Consider the following 19,718-nt stretch of genomic DNA (forward strand, 5'->3'; position numbering starts at 1 on the left):
AAGATTCTGCAAGAAACAGAAGTTAGTGATATTGGTCTGTAACTTTGTGGGTCTGTTCTTTTACCTTTCTTATTGGAGTCACCTGCACTCTCTTCCAGTCGCTTGGGACTTTGCACTGGGTGAGAGATTCACGATAAATGCAAGAAAGGTAAGAGGCCAATGCTCATGCCTTTGTTAACCGTGTGAAGTGGGCCACCATGTCAAACGCTTTCTGGAAATCTGGAATCTGCCTGTTGCCCTTCACCCATAGTTCTAATCCTGTTGTTACATGTATTTTTGCCGAAACAGGTATGAGTAGTGTGTTATCAGCCTAATTCAGAATCTTGATGACTTCTCTATTAAGTAAACTGACTCAAACTGAGAAGTTGCCCCAGCAAGGAGTTTAGAGTTTATTTGTTTCCCATTTTGGAATTTGGGAATGTGTACAAGGGTAAAGTCAATGGGATGTAAGTCTAATTGCAGTATCTCTCTCTCTCTCTCTCTCTCTCTCTCTCTCTCTCTCACACACACACACACACACACACACACAAAAACAAGGGATGCAGTTTTTTTGCATTCATGGGACCAATATCCCTTGGAGAAAAAACACAAGGCTCAGACTGAACAATATACCTTTGCCTTTTACCACAAACAGCAGAATAGGCTTCATCATTAAATAGGTTACCTTTTTTGTTTTACAATAGGATTCTTACAGAAAAATCAGACTACTTTTACACGCGTATTCTTAAAAACTGAATGACAAGGATGATAATGGAAATTGTCTGTGAACCCGAACAGCAAGTGCCTTAATCAGTTTATGGAAATCACAGAAATGAAGATGACCAGAAAGCGTTTTGAGACCCAGTCGTCTTGAATGTGAAACCGATGCCTTGCCAACTGCAACTGTTCACAAGATAATAGATAAACAGAGCACACCATAAGTCTAGAACAGTTATATTAGATCATCCTCTGTCAGTACTGGAATGTGACTATACCACTTAGTGCTGATAATAACAATAACAACAACAACAACAACAACAACAATAATAATAATAATAATAACTATATAACTATGCCAATGACACCTTAAAGCAGTCTCACACCTGTATGCACATACCTGCCCATAAGCTCGAGATCCGCCCGTGTGATTAGATTGCCTATATAATCAGTCTTCGTCTGTAGGTGAATATGCTTTTCCGGCAAGCAGCGTTTGATACCAGCATACAATGCAGGGCAGTAGCCCTTCTCTCTACCAGGATCTGGCTCCTCAATCAACAGGGAATATGCCCGCAGAACCTTTGTGCGGCATTCTGTACAGAACCTGAGAAAACAATTGATGAGTATTAGTAACTGCATTAGTTTATTAAACACTAGTCCCTGACAAAGTGCTGCTTAACATTTGATTACTTCAGCTGTTTACAAAATTTTGAAAGTGATAGGCATTGCCCACATCAATTCAGGCAGGCTAGGAAAAAAATTTACCTTCATAGTCTCAGATGTTAGTGTTAAAATGAAAGATTAAATAAGGAACACTTTTTTTTTCTCCAAAGAAATTCTGCTCCAAGATACAGCCCTCCACAGATGATACTGCGCATACCATTTTAAAGATGTGAATTTTGGAAAAAATTTTAAAATTTTTTGGAGCAGTTTTAGATATTTTGTTGGTTTCTATTCTATTTGAAAGATAATTGGTTTATGAGTACAAAGAAGTCCTCCATTAGGACTTATCTGTCAAAGTTCATTTACTATAGTGTTCTGAATTTTTTCTTAATTTTTGGAAAAAAACTTTTTTTAAAAAAAATGCAGTCCATAAAATTGATTTTTTTTTTTTATAGTTATCATCATCATCGGTTTTCTGCTACATTAGCAGGTTGTTTGCCTCTCCATTTTCTCCGATCCATTGTGTAGCGGTGCAAGGGGTACCAAATTTGTTACAAAAACAGTAAATTACTCAACGGACATTATTTTTCAGTACAGGTATTTCGTTCATTCCAAGCAGGTGTCGATTTGTGACGTCATTGTCCAGACATGAGTTGACTAATCTGAATCCGTTTTAGTGAACTAATAATTTCACTCAGGCAATAAAATTTTATTGACTATAAAATACAAGTTCTTGAAGTTTATTCAGAATCGAAAATGCTTAATTAGTAATTTTGTGCCATAATTTATTTGCTTAATACAAAGGTGTTCTGAATTTTGTATGCATAAAAAAAGTGTGAATTTATGTGTGGCTATTACTCTGAGATGAGTTATCACTTAAGAGTGCTAAAAGTGCGTGTGTACAGTTCGCTGACCTATGTGGTGACTTATTTTGTGATCTTGACCCAAATGAAGCGTACATCCAGTTTCATTTAAACTTTACGTGAAATAGAAGCATCACGTTATTACAAAAGAGTTGTTTAGCCCAATGGGGAAAACTGAAACCTATGCACTCAATTTGAAATACGTTACACATCAGTGCGTGATCGATCAGTCCAGTAAATCGCGTACAACAGCTGCAAATGCATTTGGACTTAATGCACAAAGTTGGAAATTAATTTTGAGACAAATGCTGATTTTTACAAAAAATGAACGCACGTTTATTCAAAATATCGAGGTCCAGTTTTATTGAGTCATGTATCACCTTGTTGATTACGTTGCCTAGCAACACTGTAAAGCAGCTTGATTAATTCATTAGAACGATTGGCGATGTAGTAAGGCCCATTACACACACAAAATGTTACGCGAAGTTTTCTGACCACATGAGACTATGAGTGTGTTTTTCTTTCCATAAATGCCAATAAACCAACAGTTTCAAAAGTCAAATTATTAACTGTTGTGTAACTTCATTGATTGTCCTACACCACTACGGAACTTGTTGTATCGTGTCTTCACAAGAGATCTCAAGAAGCCGGGATAAACAAGAAGAAGAAAAAGACTAAAGAAGAGGCATTGGTATATTTGGCACCGCAACTTGGGGCCTGAAAAGGATATCCTGGTACTAACAACTTCAGGCCCAACGCACGAACTTCGACCCATTGGAAAGGATAAGTACTCACAGCTGCACTATTTGAAGTTGAGCTGCTTCTACAGGATGACCATAATAGGGATCTCGTCTTCCAAAGAGTCCTTTTACAGACCTCACATTTCTTGATTTGTCTACCATGTACTTTGTTACTGATGGAACATGGTTCAAAAATGTTTTCTTAGAAAATATCTCTGGAATAATAGTTAAAACTTGCATCTTTTCACTGTGGGACGCACAATATTCAACAGCTGAATTGATTTTTGTGAAAAATTCCTGGCAAGAGGTGCAAGAGTGCTTTGGCTCATTTTCTTCTGAAGATGGAATTTCTACTTTGAAGAGTGTTGTCAGTTTTGCTGTAGCATATTCATCCATAGCTTTAGTAATTTCTCTGCAATTCCTTGATGCATAGAGCTTATGACTCGACTTCAATGACCACGGTTTCTTAACAGGACGAACACCTACTGATTCAGGTTATTTAATTCTTCCTCTTATTGATGCAAAATCTGCATATCTGCACCATGGGAGGCTTCACCTTGTTCAGATAATATCATTGTTGTTGTTCTGTGAAAACATTTTGAACACAAAAAGTCGTCACTGGAAACATCTCCATTTTGAAACAGAGTCTTCAAATGAGAACACTTATTCCCACCCTGAACAAGGTATGTTTTTGTTTTTGTCTTATGTATCACTCTTTTATGGACATGCAAATAGTGAGCACACTTCACTCTCCTGTGGCCCCAGTCAGAAGACATTTCAAACAGTCCTTTTCACAAAACACACTGCAGCTGTGTCAACTGGAAAATTCCTCACAAAAACACAGAACTCACTGAATGGTCTCAGATTTCTTACAAGCCTCTTCAGTAAACAATTAGCACTGAACAACTACAATACAGAAACCCGCATTGAACAACCACGACAAAGAAACTGACAAGAAACTACAACAGAGTGTAAGAAATATATGCAGCAATGAAAGTGAAAAGAAATAACTGCAACAAAGACAATAGAAATAAACTTTGTAAGAAGTTAGTAAGAAACAACTTCAGTGAAGACAACATTATCCTTGAAAGTAAAAAAAAAGATTTTTTAAAATAAAACATGTCCAACTTAAAAGTGGAAGCTCTCCTTTACAGAGAATATAGTACTACATGGTACTAATCAACAACAAAAAATCAAACTTTTCTGGATTGGCGTAAAAAATAAAAATATCTTTTCTGTAAACTGCAAAAAAATTCAAAAGGTGTCAGTAAAAGAACTGAGTGATATGTCCAAATGGAGGATACCAGTGTAGTCAGAAAGCAACTATCTTTCAAATAAAAAAAACTCTAACAAAGTATATACAACTGTTACAAAGATAGAGCATTTTTAAAAAATTTCCAAAATTTAAATCTTCAAAATCTTTGGAAGCCTGTATCTCAGAACAGGAAGTTTTTTGGAGATAACAAAAAAATATGTTTCTTACTAACCCCTTTATTTTAACATATGCCAAATTTAAGAACATCTCCTGCCTGAACTGATACAGACCATGCCAATAACTAATGTGTATGAGGACCGAACCTGTGATGCTGTACACATTGTTCGCCTCTCTGGGTCCAACATTGTTTTGGAGTTCAACCTTAATGTTAATCTGAAGCAGTTCTCCATTTCCATTGTTCTTGATTTCAGCATAGATTTGGAGCATACTTAATTAATTCTTTTCTTATACCACTCTCTTCAGCTAAATTTTCAGTAGCAATTCATGCCATAAAGGGTGCCACACCATTCTCACTATTCATTTTTTTATTCCCTTTAGTAAACATTTTATACCACTGGCTAGTTGCTGGACATCTTTATTCCCCACTCTATCAATATATCAGGCCAAAAGTCTCCTGTAACTTCACATTACAAAGATTTCTCATTGTCTACAATTCCAACCCACACAGAGCTGTGCTCCAAACACAGCTTCTCAACAACCTTTTTCTGGTCTCGGCAACTACAGTCTGGGCCGTTAGCAACTGTTTCTTGTTATTCTTCAGTTTCTCCAGGCATATTTTATGACGAAATAAATCTCGGGTGAACAGCCTGGTATGAGTGTGCATAGGACACAATATTTCAGCAATTCACCACGTTGCCATCATCAGGTCCGCCGATGTACTGTACCTGATGATAGCAACATGGTTGATTGCCGAAATATTGTGTCCTATGCACACTCATACCAGGCTGTTCACCCAAGATTTATTTCGTCAATTGTTTTTTGGCGCCACTGGCAGTTTAACATCACTGAATTGGATCATAATTAAAAGATAAATATACACAAAGATCCTGGTTTGAGGCTCTGTTTACAACACAATTTTAGCTTTTTTAGCCTCTTGAATTCTAAGCTTCACAGGGCAGTTAAAATAATTAATTTTCTCAGTCATCATAGCGTGAACATTTTAATAATTGGAAGCCTGATCATGTAGATTTTGCAATTATAGGCAAGTCTGCAGCAGATTTGACACCTCCTGCACCTCATTGCCTTGTTTAGGTTGTAGCTGTTTTTATTAAGAGGACAATGTGCATCTTCTGTACATTTGACAATGAACAACCAATACCAAGGGCTGATAGGTTACCATTTCCCTTAACTGATTTGATTCACTCTGAAGCAACAAACCCCCCCCCCCCCCCACACACACACACACACACACACACACACACACACACACACATTCTCAGTCACCTTATAGTAGATAAGGATAGGATTTATGTATCACAAAATCAACTGAAAAAATAAATCAGTGAAAATAATCAATTTTTGTAACTATAATGTAATTGGATAGATAAAAAAATCTACTCACCAAGCAGTGGCAGGAAAACACACAAATAAAAAGTATTAAAGTTTGCAAGTTTTGGGGGCCAGTGGCTCCTTCTTCTGGCAGATGGATTGAAGGGGAAAGAAGATGGGTGAAAGAAAAGGACTGGGGAGGATTAGGAAGATAGACAGAGTTCGGAAAAGTTATCCACAACCCCAGGTCTGGGGAGACTTACCATATTGCATGAGAAGGAAGGACTGATTGTGGATGGCACCGGTGCTGTACAAAATGACAGTTTCCCCTTTGGTGCCTGTTTCACCACGTGTGAAAATTTGGATTCTTGCCCCAGACACCAGTTCCTCACAATTCTGCAGGTGGGAACTGGCACTACAACATGTCCTTGGTTCTCACCACACACCTGACCTTAATTTACATTAATTTCTTTGCTCTCATCATTTCTTCACAGTGACTATTCCTTTCTCCACTCCCTTTTAGTTTTCCACCTCTCATTTTCTGACCTATTTTTTTGCTGCAGTCCTCCCACCTCTATCACATACATACAATGCACTTAGCTTTTCACTCTTTTAGTAGTAATCTCTGTCTTGCATATTACCCTGTCTTCCATCTTTTAAGCTCTCAGGTTCTCTCATCCGGTGCAGTCCCCAATAATCAGTCAGTCCTTCTCATCCCATGCAGTAAGTCTTCCTTGACCTGGGGTTTTGGGTGACTTTGCTGAACTCTACCCCTTTTCCTAAACCTTACGTCTTTTTTCGTAACCACTCTCCCTTCCTCTTCAACTCTTCTGCCACAAGGTGGAGTCAGTGGTTCCTAAAGCTTATAAACTTTAATAATTTTTATATTCGTGTTCTCCTGCTGCTGCCTGGCGAGGGGGGGGGGGGGGGGCCCTGAATGTGACGTGAGAAATTTTCAAAAATCACAGTTAAATCTAATTAACACAAGTCCTTGGTTCTCACCACCCACCTAACCTTAATTTACATTAATTTATTTGCTCTTATCATCTCTTCACAGTAACTATTCATTTCTCCGCTCCCTTTTAGTTTCCCACCTCTCATTTTCTGACCTGTCTCAGTTGCTTCCTTTAAATTTGAAATTTGCTATGGAATCAACAACACTTTCATTAAACTGCAGTTTACAACAACAAAATTGCTACTGTTTAGAAAATAACTTGCAACTAATCACTATGGTAGTTAACTAAGGTAACAATTTGGTCATCATTCATGTATTTTATTTCAGAAAGATTCACATCTTATGAATCATTGTGATGAAAAGCATTTATCAAAAACGCAATGAGGTAATGATCATTTTTCCTAGTTTTTGGTTGTATTTGGCATATTCAGTGTGATAAAATTCTCCTGTCAATTCTTGGAAAGGCATGGTTTTTGTCTACATATCAGAACCCTGAGGAACAATGTTTATGGTTCTAAGGCACTGTATGTAAAAAATTTACATTTAACTTCTAAGAAGGAAATTATGCGGCAACAAAGAACCAAAACTCTGACTGCAGCAACATGCAACACATGGATCAGATTTCAGTATGAGGGTTTGGTTAAAAAAGGATACTCTTCAAGTTCATTAGATTCATTTATCTAACATAATATCCATGCACTCTTTTCTTTACATCACTGCTCCCTAGTGTTAGAAACAGTCAAGTTCGAGTTAACAATCAACGTTCTTCAGCTTTTAATAACTTTTGTCACCAAACAATACTGCAGTGCAGCAGCAGCCACAATGACATGAGTGGTGAAACAGTAAAAGTGGAAAATAACCATACATATGACCCACGAGTCCTCCTCATACAAGCATTTTCCAATTACAGCCAACATTTAATCTAGCGGTAGAACTACAATGCAATAAAAGCTCAGCATGAAGTGCACCACTTCATCCTTCCTTTTCTGGGATGGGCTAGATAAAAATGCTTGAGCTCACTTTTTTGTTCCCCTTGCCCCTCCTACTGTGAGATGGAAATTATTCCATTAGCCCGTACTACCCCATCCCCTTACACCTCCCTCCTCAAACAGAAAGGAAGACACACATGCGAAATATTTCTATGATACTGAAAGGCAATCAAGCATTCTTCTTTTTCATCACTTACTTTTGCAGTAACCTTCACTGACTTAATTCTCGCCTAGAACAAATTAGTTGGCTTGTAGAGCAATGGAATACAAATTATTTGTGGAATTATTTTCAGGACAATAACACAAACTATAATAAGCCTACAAATCACACCATAAAAAGTCATCAGTCTCACAAAACTTGTACATACCTATGCTTACGTAGATAGCTTTCCAGGGTAACAAGTAATGTCGATGATTCAATAAGCACCACTTCATCCTTGCACTGCGGCTCCATGCAGTCCCACACTTCACGCCATATGCCAGTCATTGTTCGTGGTGTCCTGTGGGATTCCAAAGAATGAAAATTGCACCGATGGCTCTTCTTTGACCGTGTCTGACTCTCCACCAGATTGCTTAGACGAGCCCTGTCAAACATCAAGTGTACTGCTGAAAGTTTCTTATCACTACTTTTCTTCTCTGTTGAGTACGAGGGTCATGGTGAAGTTATGGAAATGATAAAGCCAGCAAATATAACATCTCAAAATGAAACCACAATCAAATAATTGTTGCACTTTTAAATTAGTTGAGTCTTGAATACTGTCTTTCATTCCTCTCCTGACTGGCTGTATATGCTGGGGTCCTTAATAAGATCCGTGCCTAAACCTGCTTCCCCCCCCAAACATATCTTTATCTCATTCCAGATAATGGAAGTACGCATTCTAAAAGATTGTTTGTACATATGTAGCAGTCTACTGCTGTCCAACATATATTTACTTACATTTTCATCCCCCCCCCCAAAAAAAAAAAACCTTTGTTTGTAAATCACAAAAAAGATAATCTGCAGAACAAGTTAAATATATGACTTCTTGCAGGTATTTTCCCATTTATACAAAACAATAGTGGCAACATTTGATGTTCTCTACTTAAAATTTGTCATTATAAAATCCCACTTTTCTGAAGTTAAATTATTGCTAGAGTATTTCCTTTCCTCAAAAACAGGCTATCATAATGAAATGCAAGCAAAAAAAGACTACATTACCAATGACTGGCTTTACAAGAAACTTAGGTATCCACATACCAGCCTAAGTGCTTCTTTCAACTACATTTAAAAGCATCTTTGAGCTGTAAAGATTTAACTATGCAAAAATTAACCACAGTAAAGATAGTTTTCATTGTGGAGCACAGTCCAACATTTGTGACATATAGAAAAAAAAATAAAATAAAATAAACTCCAAATAACCAGGCACCAGAAATCATAAGGCTAAATAACCAAGAAAGGCAGCACAAATGCTTGCTTTTTCATCAGACAGAGGGCCATTAAATTGGAGGAAACTATATATTCTATACAAGAATTAAACAAAAAAGTCAATCAAGACCACTGGTAAGCTTCTCTCTCTCTCTCTCTCTCTCTCTCTCTCTCTCTCTCTCTCTCTCTTTCTCTTTTTACATGACTGTTCTTGTTCTCTTATACATTAACCAGAGGTTCCCAAACTTATACTCTGATGAAACACTTTGAGACTCCTGGTACTATGATGGAAAACCTGAGTCATGTTATTATAGTTTTTCACAGAGCACTCATTAAGTTTCGTGGAACACAGCTGGGGAACCCTGACAAACAATTTGACGGACAAGGTGAACAGCAAACTGCGACTTTTTGCTGACGACACTGCAGTACACGGTAAGGCATTGTCATTGAGTGACTAGGGATGTACAAAATGACATAGGCAGATATTCTATTTAATGCCACCTTCTCTAAATGTAGAAAAACATAAGCTAACACAGATGAGTATGCAAAACAATCCGTACTAATTATTAGTTTTTCCAAGTTCCGAGAGCAGCAGCGGTGTTATCCCATGACTGTATATTCAATTAATGAAAGGGGGCTCCAGTTTCTAGTATGTACTTTATTTAATTCCGTAGCCAGTTTCAACCATCACATCCACAGCAAGGTGGATCTGGAAAATGTTCTGTTTTGAAGCAATGTCAATTTATCCTGCAATGTTCAATTACAGTATTAGTGGTGTGTTGATCGACACAGATATTTCTATTAAATATCTAAGTGTAACACTGTAACATGATATGATGTGCAACGAGCACATCAGGGAGGCTGTAGTGAAGAGAAGTGTAGCTCGTCTATAAACCACTTGTCCAAGCCATTCTTAAACACTGCTCAAGTTTGGATACCCACCACGTTGGATTAAAGGAAGACATCAAAGTAATTCAGAGGTGTGCTACAATTTTTCCTAGCAGTTGGTTTCAACAACACACAAGTACAATGTAAATTCTTTGTGAATTCAAATGGGACTCCTGGGGGAGAAGATGAAATTTTTCTTTTCATGAAACATTTTTGAGAAAGCTTAGAGAACTGGCATTTGTACTGGCTGTAGAATGATTCTACTAGCACCAACACACATATACTATATGACCCATGAAGACAAGATAAGAGGAATCAGGACTTGTACAGAAGGATATAGACAAGTTACTCCATTTCCTAGTGGGACATGAAATGGGATGGAATGACTAGCAGTAGTACAAAGGTACCTTCCATTATGCGCCATATGGTAGCTTCGAGAGTACGTACACAGATGCTGAGTTTTAGTTCACTATACCAACCAATCTATCAATCTAGAGCTCCTGATCTGCTGGTACAGTTATTTTAGACGAACGACACGGAACACAATCAGAAATATTTATGCAGTAGCTGTTACCTGCGGCTGCTCTCCCCTCTCCCAAGCTATTCCAATGCTCGCTGCATCAGCATGTGCAGTGTTGCTGCTGTGTACTATATCTAGAGGGGCAGGAGCGCGCATGCTACCAAAGTAGCTATACATTATACAACGTGTACATTATACAACAAGTAGTGTGAAAGGATAGAATGAGCCCACTGAAGATTGTAAAAAGCATCATTTTCATTACTTTTAATGGTATCGTGCAGCACATATCAATCAATATGAAAAAGATCAAAAGTCAAAGAGTAAATAGCTTTGTCCAACGAGTAAATATTTTCCTGTAATTCAACTAATATTCTTCGAATCATTAAGTATCTTCTACTACGCACCTTCTAAAGCAGCATATGTTCTTCCTCAAGGTTCAAGCTATCTCCATACCAAATTTCATCAAAATGGGTTCAGTAGGTTAGTCGTGAAAATGTAACATAGTTACTTTCACATTTATAATATTAGCATGGATAAAACTTTCAACTATATCTTTCTTTACCTGATCCAATTTTGATGAAATAAAGCCTATATGGTGCCCCAGGCTATACTCAAGTTACCTGCAAAAATGCCAACAAAATTCATCTAGTATTTTCCAAGAAGTCTGTTCAAACATGGCAGTTTTACACATTAGTACTACAGATGTACGTGGGGAGAGGGTCCTGTGTAATTTGATGAAAATCATGAAACCAATCCAAATTCATGTCTTTAAATATGCCCAAAATCTATAAATAAATTAAGACTCATTGGTGCAGCAATTTGTAAATAAATAAACTGTCTAGCATGTAGCAGACTCTAAACCAGCGTATCCATGTAAAGAAGGAAGATTAGGGTTTGACAGCCCATCGTCAATGAGGTTATTACTGTTGGAGCACAAGCTCGGTTTGTTTCGGAAGAATCACCCCAGCATTTGCCTGGAATGATTTAGGGAAATCATGATAAACAAAAATCAGGATGTTCAAATGCAGATTTCAACCATCGCCTCCCAAATTCAAATCTAGTGTGCTAACGACTTCACAACCTTGCTCAGTGCCTATCCATGTAAATTATACCTCGGGGTGTATCATCCTCTCCTTAAATTTCTGCTACAATTTCTTCATAAACACTAATGTTTCTTTTCGCCAATTTTCTTTTGAACTATGTTTTGAATTTCATCTGTAGCTAGATCAAGAGAAGACCATGGTTTAATTTAAGAACACATTTTGGCTAAGTCCCACTTATAATCTTCTCCGTATTTAGTTATTAATGAATTAGAAATGGAAAATTTCAGAGAAGCAAACAATAATTAAATCACTGAAGACTAAGGACTCTCATAGAGTGCCTAGCAGAATATAAAAGTGCTGTGCTGAACATGTTAGTCCTATATTTAGCCATATTTGTAATTTTTTCCTTTAGAAATAGTCAGTTTCCTGAATGATTAAAGTACTCAGTAGTAAAGCCGCTTTATAAAAGGCAAGAAAGGGATAATGTAGGCAATTTTAGACCTATTTCTATGCCATCAGTGTTTGCTAAAGTTATTGAAAAGGCTACGTATGTAAGGATAATTGATCATTTTATACCACATGATTTGCTATCAAATGTACAGTTTGGCTTAAGAAGTCACTTAACAACTGAAAATGCTACATTCTCTTTTCCCTGTGAGGTACCGGATGGGTTAAACAAAAGGTTTTGAATGCTAGGCATACTTTGTGATTTAACTAAGGCGTTTGATGGTGTTGATCACAAAATATTTCTCCACAAGTTGGACCATTACAGAATACGGGGAGTACCTCGCAATTGGTTCATCTCCTACTTCAGCAACAGACAGCAGAAGGTCATTATTCACAGTGTTGAGAATGGCTGTGATGTGGGTTCTGAGTGGGGGTGTCTCAGGGATCAGTGTTGGGGCCACTCCAGTTCCTTATTTATATAAATTATATGCCCTCTAGTATTACAGGTAATTCTAAAATATTTATGTTTGCTTGGCAGTAAAGGATGATGTGGGCAACATTGGCTCTGTTTCAAATAATGCAGTTCATGACATAAGTTCACTGCCTGTAGAAAATAAACTAAAGCTAAATCACAGTAAGACCCAGTTTTTACAGTTTCTAACACACAATTCAACAAAACCTGAAGTTTTAGTTTCACAGAATGGGCATATGGTTAGTGAAACTGAACACTTGAAATTTCTAGGTGTTCAGATAGATAGTAAACTGTTGTGGAAAGCCCACGTTCAGGATCTTGTTCAAAGATTTCATGCTGCCATTTTTACTATTCGAATGATATTTGAAGTGAATGATCGTTGGACAAGAAAATTAGTCTACTTCACTTATTTTCATTTGCTTAAGTCATATGCCCCCCTCCCCCATGAACCATGGACCTTAGCCGTTGGTGGGGAGGCTTGCGTGCCTCACTTATACAGATAGCCGTACCGTAGGTGCAAGCACAACAGAGGGGTATCTGTTGAGAGGCCAGACAAACATGTGGTTCCTGAAGAGGGGCAGCAGCCTTTTCGGTAGTTGCAGGGGCAACAGTCTGGATAATTGACTGATCTGGCCTTGTAACACTAACCAAAACGGCCTTGCTGTGCTGGTACTGCGAATGGCTGAAAGCAAGGGGAAACTACAGCCGTAATTTTTACCGAGAGCATGCAGCTTTACTGTATGGTTAAATGATGATGGTGTCCTCTTGGGTAAACTAGTCCCCCATTCAGATCTCCGGGCGGGGACTACTCAAGAGGACGTTGTTATCAGGAGAAAGAAAACTGGCATTCTATGGATCGGAGGATGGAATGTCAGATCCCTTAATCAGGCAGGTAGGTTAGAAAAAATAAAAAGAGAAATGGATAGGTTAACATTAGATATTGTGTGAATTAGTGAAGTTTGGTGGCAGAAGGAACAAGACTTCTGGTCAGGTGAATACAGGGTTATAAATACAAAATCAAATAGGGGTAATGCAGGAGTAGGTTTAATAATGAATAAAAAAATAGGAGTGTGGGTAAGCTACTACAAACAACATAGTGAACACCTTACTGTGGCCAAGATAGACACGAAGCCCACGCCTACTACAATAGTATAAGTTTGTATGCCAACTAGCTCTGCAGATGACGAAGAAATTGAAGAAATGTATGATGAGATAAAAGAAATTATGCAGATAGTGAAGGGAGATGCAGGGTGTATACGTGGACAAGGAAAAAAAATACCCAGGTTTTTCCCGGATTTCCTGGTTAAAAATAGACTTTCTCCCGGGTGAAAATACACTTTTTCTGTGTGAAGTGACAGTAGACTCTTCCTCGGCACTGTAAATCTCATCAATCCTTTGAATGTTTATGGTTTTATATACCGACATAGAATTTCACAGAACTTTAGAAAATGAAACTCAGAGGGGAGAAACACGTTTTGAAAGATCTTTGATGAGCAGCAACATGTATACTGCATATTTTCGTATTACGAAGGCATAAATCTGAATTCCAACATACACCGCATGTCACTTTCTGAAGCACTGAAATCGAGATTGCGATGCGCTTCTGTAAGCCAGTCAGCTCATGTCAAGTGATCTCACCAGCTGATGACAGCATAAGACACGTTATGCAGTCAGTCAATAGCAAGATCACTCTTAAGTAGCAAAAACACACAAATAAGGAAAGTTAATGGTTTAAATTAACATACATAGCATTCACATAAGAAGATTAATAAGCTGGAAGAGAAGCTCAGCTTCCACATATAATGTTGATCTTTTTTGCGCATGTTACACTTTAAGATACATCACACAAATGTGCCAGTAAATTTTTAATACTGATGTAAATGTCTGATCTTCTGGGCTCGAAATTCTTCTAAATGGCTGTCCTCAAAGAGTTGATTTTTAAATGAGAGTCAAATGCTTCGTGATTTACGAAATTCATCGTACATTTTCACACATAGTTCATCCTGCGTAAACAGAAATTTACTTTGAATGTAACGCTTTTCAAACCACCAATCGCAACATTTTCCCCGCGACCTGTTAGAAATAGGTTCGTTTCAGCAGTTGCCAGAGAGTGCCAGATAACGGGCGTCACCGCACTTACGCAGCTACGATGATGCAGGAAACCCGATGTTCCTACATGTAGAACATTAAAAGATCTTACATTATGACATGAAAGAAACAAGACATCAGAGGATACTTCAAGAGCATCGGAATTTCGTGAACCATACCAAAATGCATAATTCGGCTTAAAGGGCACATCAGTATGTCCAGATTCGGATGCAAATTTTCTTGGAGTACCAGTACTGTATTATCTCATGTTTGGTTCTTTATTATGGCATAATGCCATATGTGCACTTGAAATGCAGTGAAGAGTTGAAACTAGCCAACAGTGTGAAATTAAACATTTCGTTTCAAATAAATCGACTACCTCAGCAGAAAAGATTTAATAAAAGCCAAATCTCTTTCGCAAACCGACAAAAATAACTTCATTGTTCTGCAAGGCGATTAATGCTTGACTGTCAGAAAGGTGGACATAAAATCTGAAAACAACAACATATTTTAACCTTCCATAATTATGCGAATGTATTTTAATTCATTTGCCAGCTCCCGGCCACAAATATCCGTTTTGTTTTCATTTAATGTGAGAGCAAAAAACAAGGAGGAAACAACAAAACCACTGAACATAAACACAAGTCATATGGAGACGACCCACCTCCCCACCGCAAGTCAGACTGCTCTGTGCATCAGCCCCGGATTTACTATATTTCCAAACTGGGACAATACTAGATAGTGGCACCCAGCCACACTTCTGTAGCCAGAGGCAACTGCACATGCCCAAGCACCCACCCGCAACTGCTCAAACGAATGTAATTTAAACAGTTGCCACATCACGCTCATCGGAGGAAATTTGTTGTTATGAAGCATTGCACAGTCTTTCTAAAGCCTTTGACACACTTTGCTGTTGACAGACGCTCGTCTGAGCACTGTGTTTTGTTGTTGTACATGGTGGATTTCCTTTGCAACGTAAGTTTCATTTCAGTTTTCTTTTTTTCTCTCGTTCATGTTTTGTTGCTGCAGAATTATTCTGCAGTAGCAGGATACAGTAATATCATTTGTTACAGTATCAGTTCTTACCAACCAAAATCACAAAAATTTAACTGAAAACTACAACAATGAAAAATTCCCAGAATTCTAAACATTGTTGTTGTTGTTGTGGTCTTCAGTCCTGAGACTGGTTTGATGCAGCTCTCCATGCTACTCTATCCTGTGCAAGCTTCTTCATCTCCCAGTACCTACTGCAACCTACATCCTTCTGAATCTGCTTAGTGTATTCATCTCTTGTTGGTCTCCCTCTATGATTTTTACCCTTCACGCTGCCCTCCAATACTAAATTGGTGATCCCTCGATGTCTCAGAACATGTCCTACCAACCGATCCCTTCTTCTAGTCAAGTTGTGCCACAAACTCCTCTTCTCCCCAAGTCTATTCAATACTTCCTCATTAGTTATGTCATCTACCCATCTAACCTTCAGCATTCTTCTGTAGCACCACATTTCAAAAGCTTCTATTATCTTCTTTTCCAAACTGTTTATCGTCCATGTTTCACTTCCATACATCGCTACACTCCAGACAAATACTTTCAGTAATGACTTCCTGACACTTAAATCTATACTCGATGTTAACAAATTTCTCTTCTTAAGAAACGCTTTCCTTGCCATTGCCAGTCTACATTTTATATCCTCTCTACTTCAACCATCATCAGTTATTTTGCTCCCCAAATAGCAAAAGTCCTTTACTACTTTAAGTGTCTCATTTCCTAATCTAATTCCCTCAGCATCAACCGACTTAATTCGACTACATTCCATTATCCTCGTTTTGCTTTTGTTGATGTTCATCTTATATCCTCCTTTCAAGACACTGTCCATTCCGTTCAACTGCTCTTCCAAGTCCTTTGTTGTCTCTGACAGAATTACAATGTCATCGGCGAACCTCAATGTTTTTATTTCTTCTCCATGGATTTTAATACCTACTCCGAACTTTTCTTTTGTTTCCTTTATTGCTTTCTCAATATACAGATTGAATAATATTGGGGATAGGCTACAACCCTGTCTCACTCCCTTCCCAACCACTGCTTCCCTTTCATACCCCTCGACTCTCGTAACTGCCATCTGCTTTCTGTATAAATTGTAAATAGCCTTTCGCTCCCTATATTTTACCCCTGCCACCTTCAGAATATGAAAGAGAGTATTCCAGTCAACATTGTCAAAAGCTTTCCCTAAGTCTACAAATGCTAGAAACGTAGGTTTGCCTTTCCTTAATCTTTCTTCTATTATAAGTCGTAGGGTCATTATTGCCTTACGTGTTCCAACATTTCTACAGAATCCAAACTGATCTTCCCCGAGGTCGGCTTCAATCAGTTTTTCCATTCGTCTGTAAATAATTCGCATTAGTATTTTGCAGCTGTGACTTATTAAACTGATAGTTCAGTAATTTTCACATCTGTCAACACCTGCTTTCTTTGGGATTGGAATTATTATATTCTTCTTGAAGTCTGAGGGTATTTCGCCTGTCTTGTACATCTTGCTCACCAGATGGTAGAGTTTTGTCAGGACTGGCTCTTCCAAGGCTGTCAGTAGTTCTAATGGAATGTAGTCTACTCCGGGGCCCTTGTTTCAACTCAGGTCTTTCAGTGCTCTGTCAAACTCTTCACGCAATATCATATCTCCCATTTCACCTTCATCTACATCCTCTTCCATTTCCATAATATTGTCCTCAAGTACATCGCCCTTGTATAGACCCTCTATATACTCCTTCCACCTTTCTGCTTTCCATTCTTTGCTTAGAACTGCGCTTCCATCAAAGCTCTTGATATTCATGCAAGTGGCTCTCTTCTCTCCAAAGGTCTCTTTAATTTTCCTGTAGGCGGTATCTATCTTACCTCTGGTGAGATAAGCCTCTACATCCTTACATTTGTCCTCTAGCCATCCCTGCTTAGCCATTTTGCACTTCCTGTCGATCTCATTTTTGAGACGTTTGTATTCCTTTTTGCCTGCTTCATTTACTGCATTTTTATATTTTCTCCTTTCATCAATTAAATTCAGTATTTCTTCTGTTACCCAAGGATTTCTACTAGCCCTCGTCTTTTTACCTACTTGATCCTCTGCTGCCTTCACTACTTCATCCCTCAAAGCTACCCATTCTTCTTCTACTGTATTTCTTTCCCCCATTCCTGTCAATTGTTCCCTTATGCTCTCCTTGAAACTCTGTACAACCTCTGGTTCTTTCAGTTTATCCAGGTCCCATCTCCTTAAATTCCCACCTTTTTGCAGTTTCTTCAGTTTTAATCTACAGTTCATAACCAATAGATTGTGGTCAGATTCCACATCTGCCACTGGAAATGTCTTACAATTTAAAACCTGGTTCCTAAATCTCTGTCTTACCATTATATAATCTATCTGATACCTTTTAGTATCTCCAGGGTTCTTCCATGTATATAGCCTTCTTTTATGATTCTCAAACCAAGTATTAGCTATGATTAAGTTATGCTCAGCGCAAAATTCTACCAGGCGGCTTCCTCTTTCATTTCTTAGCCCCAATCCATGTTCACCTACTATGTTTCCTTCTCTCCCTTTTCCTACTGATGAATTTCAGTCACCCATGACTATTAAATTTTCGTCTCCCTTCACTACCTGAATAATTTCTTTTATCTCATCATACATTTCTTCAACTTCTTCGTCATCTGCAGAGCTAGTTGGCATATAAACTTGTACTACTGTAGCAGGTGTGGGTTTCGTATCTATCTTGGCCACAATAATGCATTCACTATGCTGTTTGTAGTAGCTTACCCGTACATCTATTTTTTTATTCATTATTAAACCTACTCCTGCATCACCCCTATTTGATTTTGTATTTATAATCCTGTATTCACCTGACCAGAAGTCTTGTTCCTTCTGCCACCAAACTTCACTAATTCCCATTATATCTAACTTTAACCTATCCATTTCCCTTTTTAAATTTTCTAACCTACCTGCCCGATTAAGGGATCTGACATTCCACGCTCCGATCCGTAGAACGCCAGTTTTCTTTCTCTTGATAACAACGTCCTCTTGAGTAGTCCCCGCCCGGAGATCCGAATGGGGGACTATTTTACCTCCGGAATATTTTACCCAAGAGGACGCCATCATCATTTAATCACACAGTAAAGCTGCATGCCGTCGGGAAAAATTACGGCTGTAGTTTCCCCTTGCTTTCAGCCGTTCGCAGTACCAGCACAGCAAGGCCGTTTTGGTTAGTGTTACAAGGCCAGATCAGTCAATCATCCAGACTGTTGCCCTTACAACTGCTGAAAAGGCTGCTGCCCCTCTTCAGGAACCACACGTTTGTCTGGCCTCTCAACAGATACCCCTCCACTTTGGTCGCACCTACAGTACGGCTATCTGTATTGTTGAGGCACACAAGCCTCCCCACCAACAGCAAGGCCCATGGTTCACGTCATATGGTATTATATTTTGGGGTAACTCTTCCCATTGTAAAAGGAGATTATATATATATATATATATATATATAGAGAGAGAGAGAGAGAGAGAGAGAGAGAGAGAGAGAGAGAGAGAGAGAGAGAGAGAGAGAGAGAGAGCGAGGGGGGGGGGGGGGGGGGGGACATTCCACTTGGGAAAAATATATCTAAAAACCTCTCTCCTGATGAGGCAACAGTCTGTTGCGAAAGCTTGAATTTTGTGGGTATGTTTGTGTGTCTATCGACCTGCCAGCGCTTTCGTTTGGTAAGTCACATCTTCTTTGTTGTGTATATATACACACACACACACACACACACACACACACACACACACCCTTACTGTCATTTCTTGTAAACAATATTAGCTTATTCCACAAAATAAGCAGCTTTCACTCAGTTAATACTTGGCAGAAATCAAACCTGCATTTGGATCGGACTTCCTTGACTCTTGTGCAGAAAGGTGTGCAGTATACAGCTGCATCCATTTTCAATAACGTCCAGTAGAATTCAAAAATCTTAGCAGTAATTCATATGCTTTCAAATCGAAACCAAAGAGTTTCCTCTTGGGTCCCCCCTCCTATTCTGTCGAGGAGTTCCTTGAATAATTAAGCTGATTCTTGTTGTATTGTTGATTGTGTTTACTTAAACTTATGGCTTGACCTTTTTCAGGTTTATTAACATTTTATTTTTATCTGTTATTACTTATATGTTGTAATTTCAT

General features: G+C 38.4%; 1 protein-coding gene across 1 annotated transcript in view; it reads right to left on the reverse strand.

Annotated features, from left to right (window-relative positions):
* Positions 1 to 19,718, reverse strand: part of LOC126416897 (gametogenetin-binding protein 2-like) — a 134,023-nt gene that overhangs the window by 98,308 nt on the left and 15,997 nt on the right. Inside the window, exons 4-5 of the mRNA XM_050084784.1 lie at positions 8,039 to 8,254; positions 1,097 to 1,300 (exon numbers count right to left, since the gene is read on the reverse strand). Coding sequence (XP_049940741.1) covers positions 1,097 to 1,300; positions 8,039 to 8,254 — 420 coding nt within the window. The remainder of the gene's footprint in view (positions 1 to 1,096; positions 1,301 to 8,038; positions 8,255 to 19,718) is intronic.

Source organism: Schistocerca serialis, chromosome 1 (genome assembly GCF_023864345.2).
Source record: "Schistocerca serialis cubense isolate TAMUIC-IGC-003099 chromosome 1, iqSchSeri2.2, whole genome shotgun sequence".
Classification (NCBI taxonomy): domain Eukaryota; kingdom Metazoa; phylum Arthropoda; class Insecta; order Orthoptera; family Acrididae; genus Schistocerca; species Schistocerca serialis.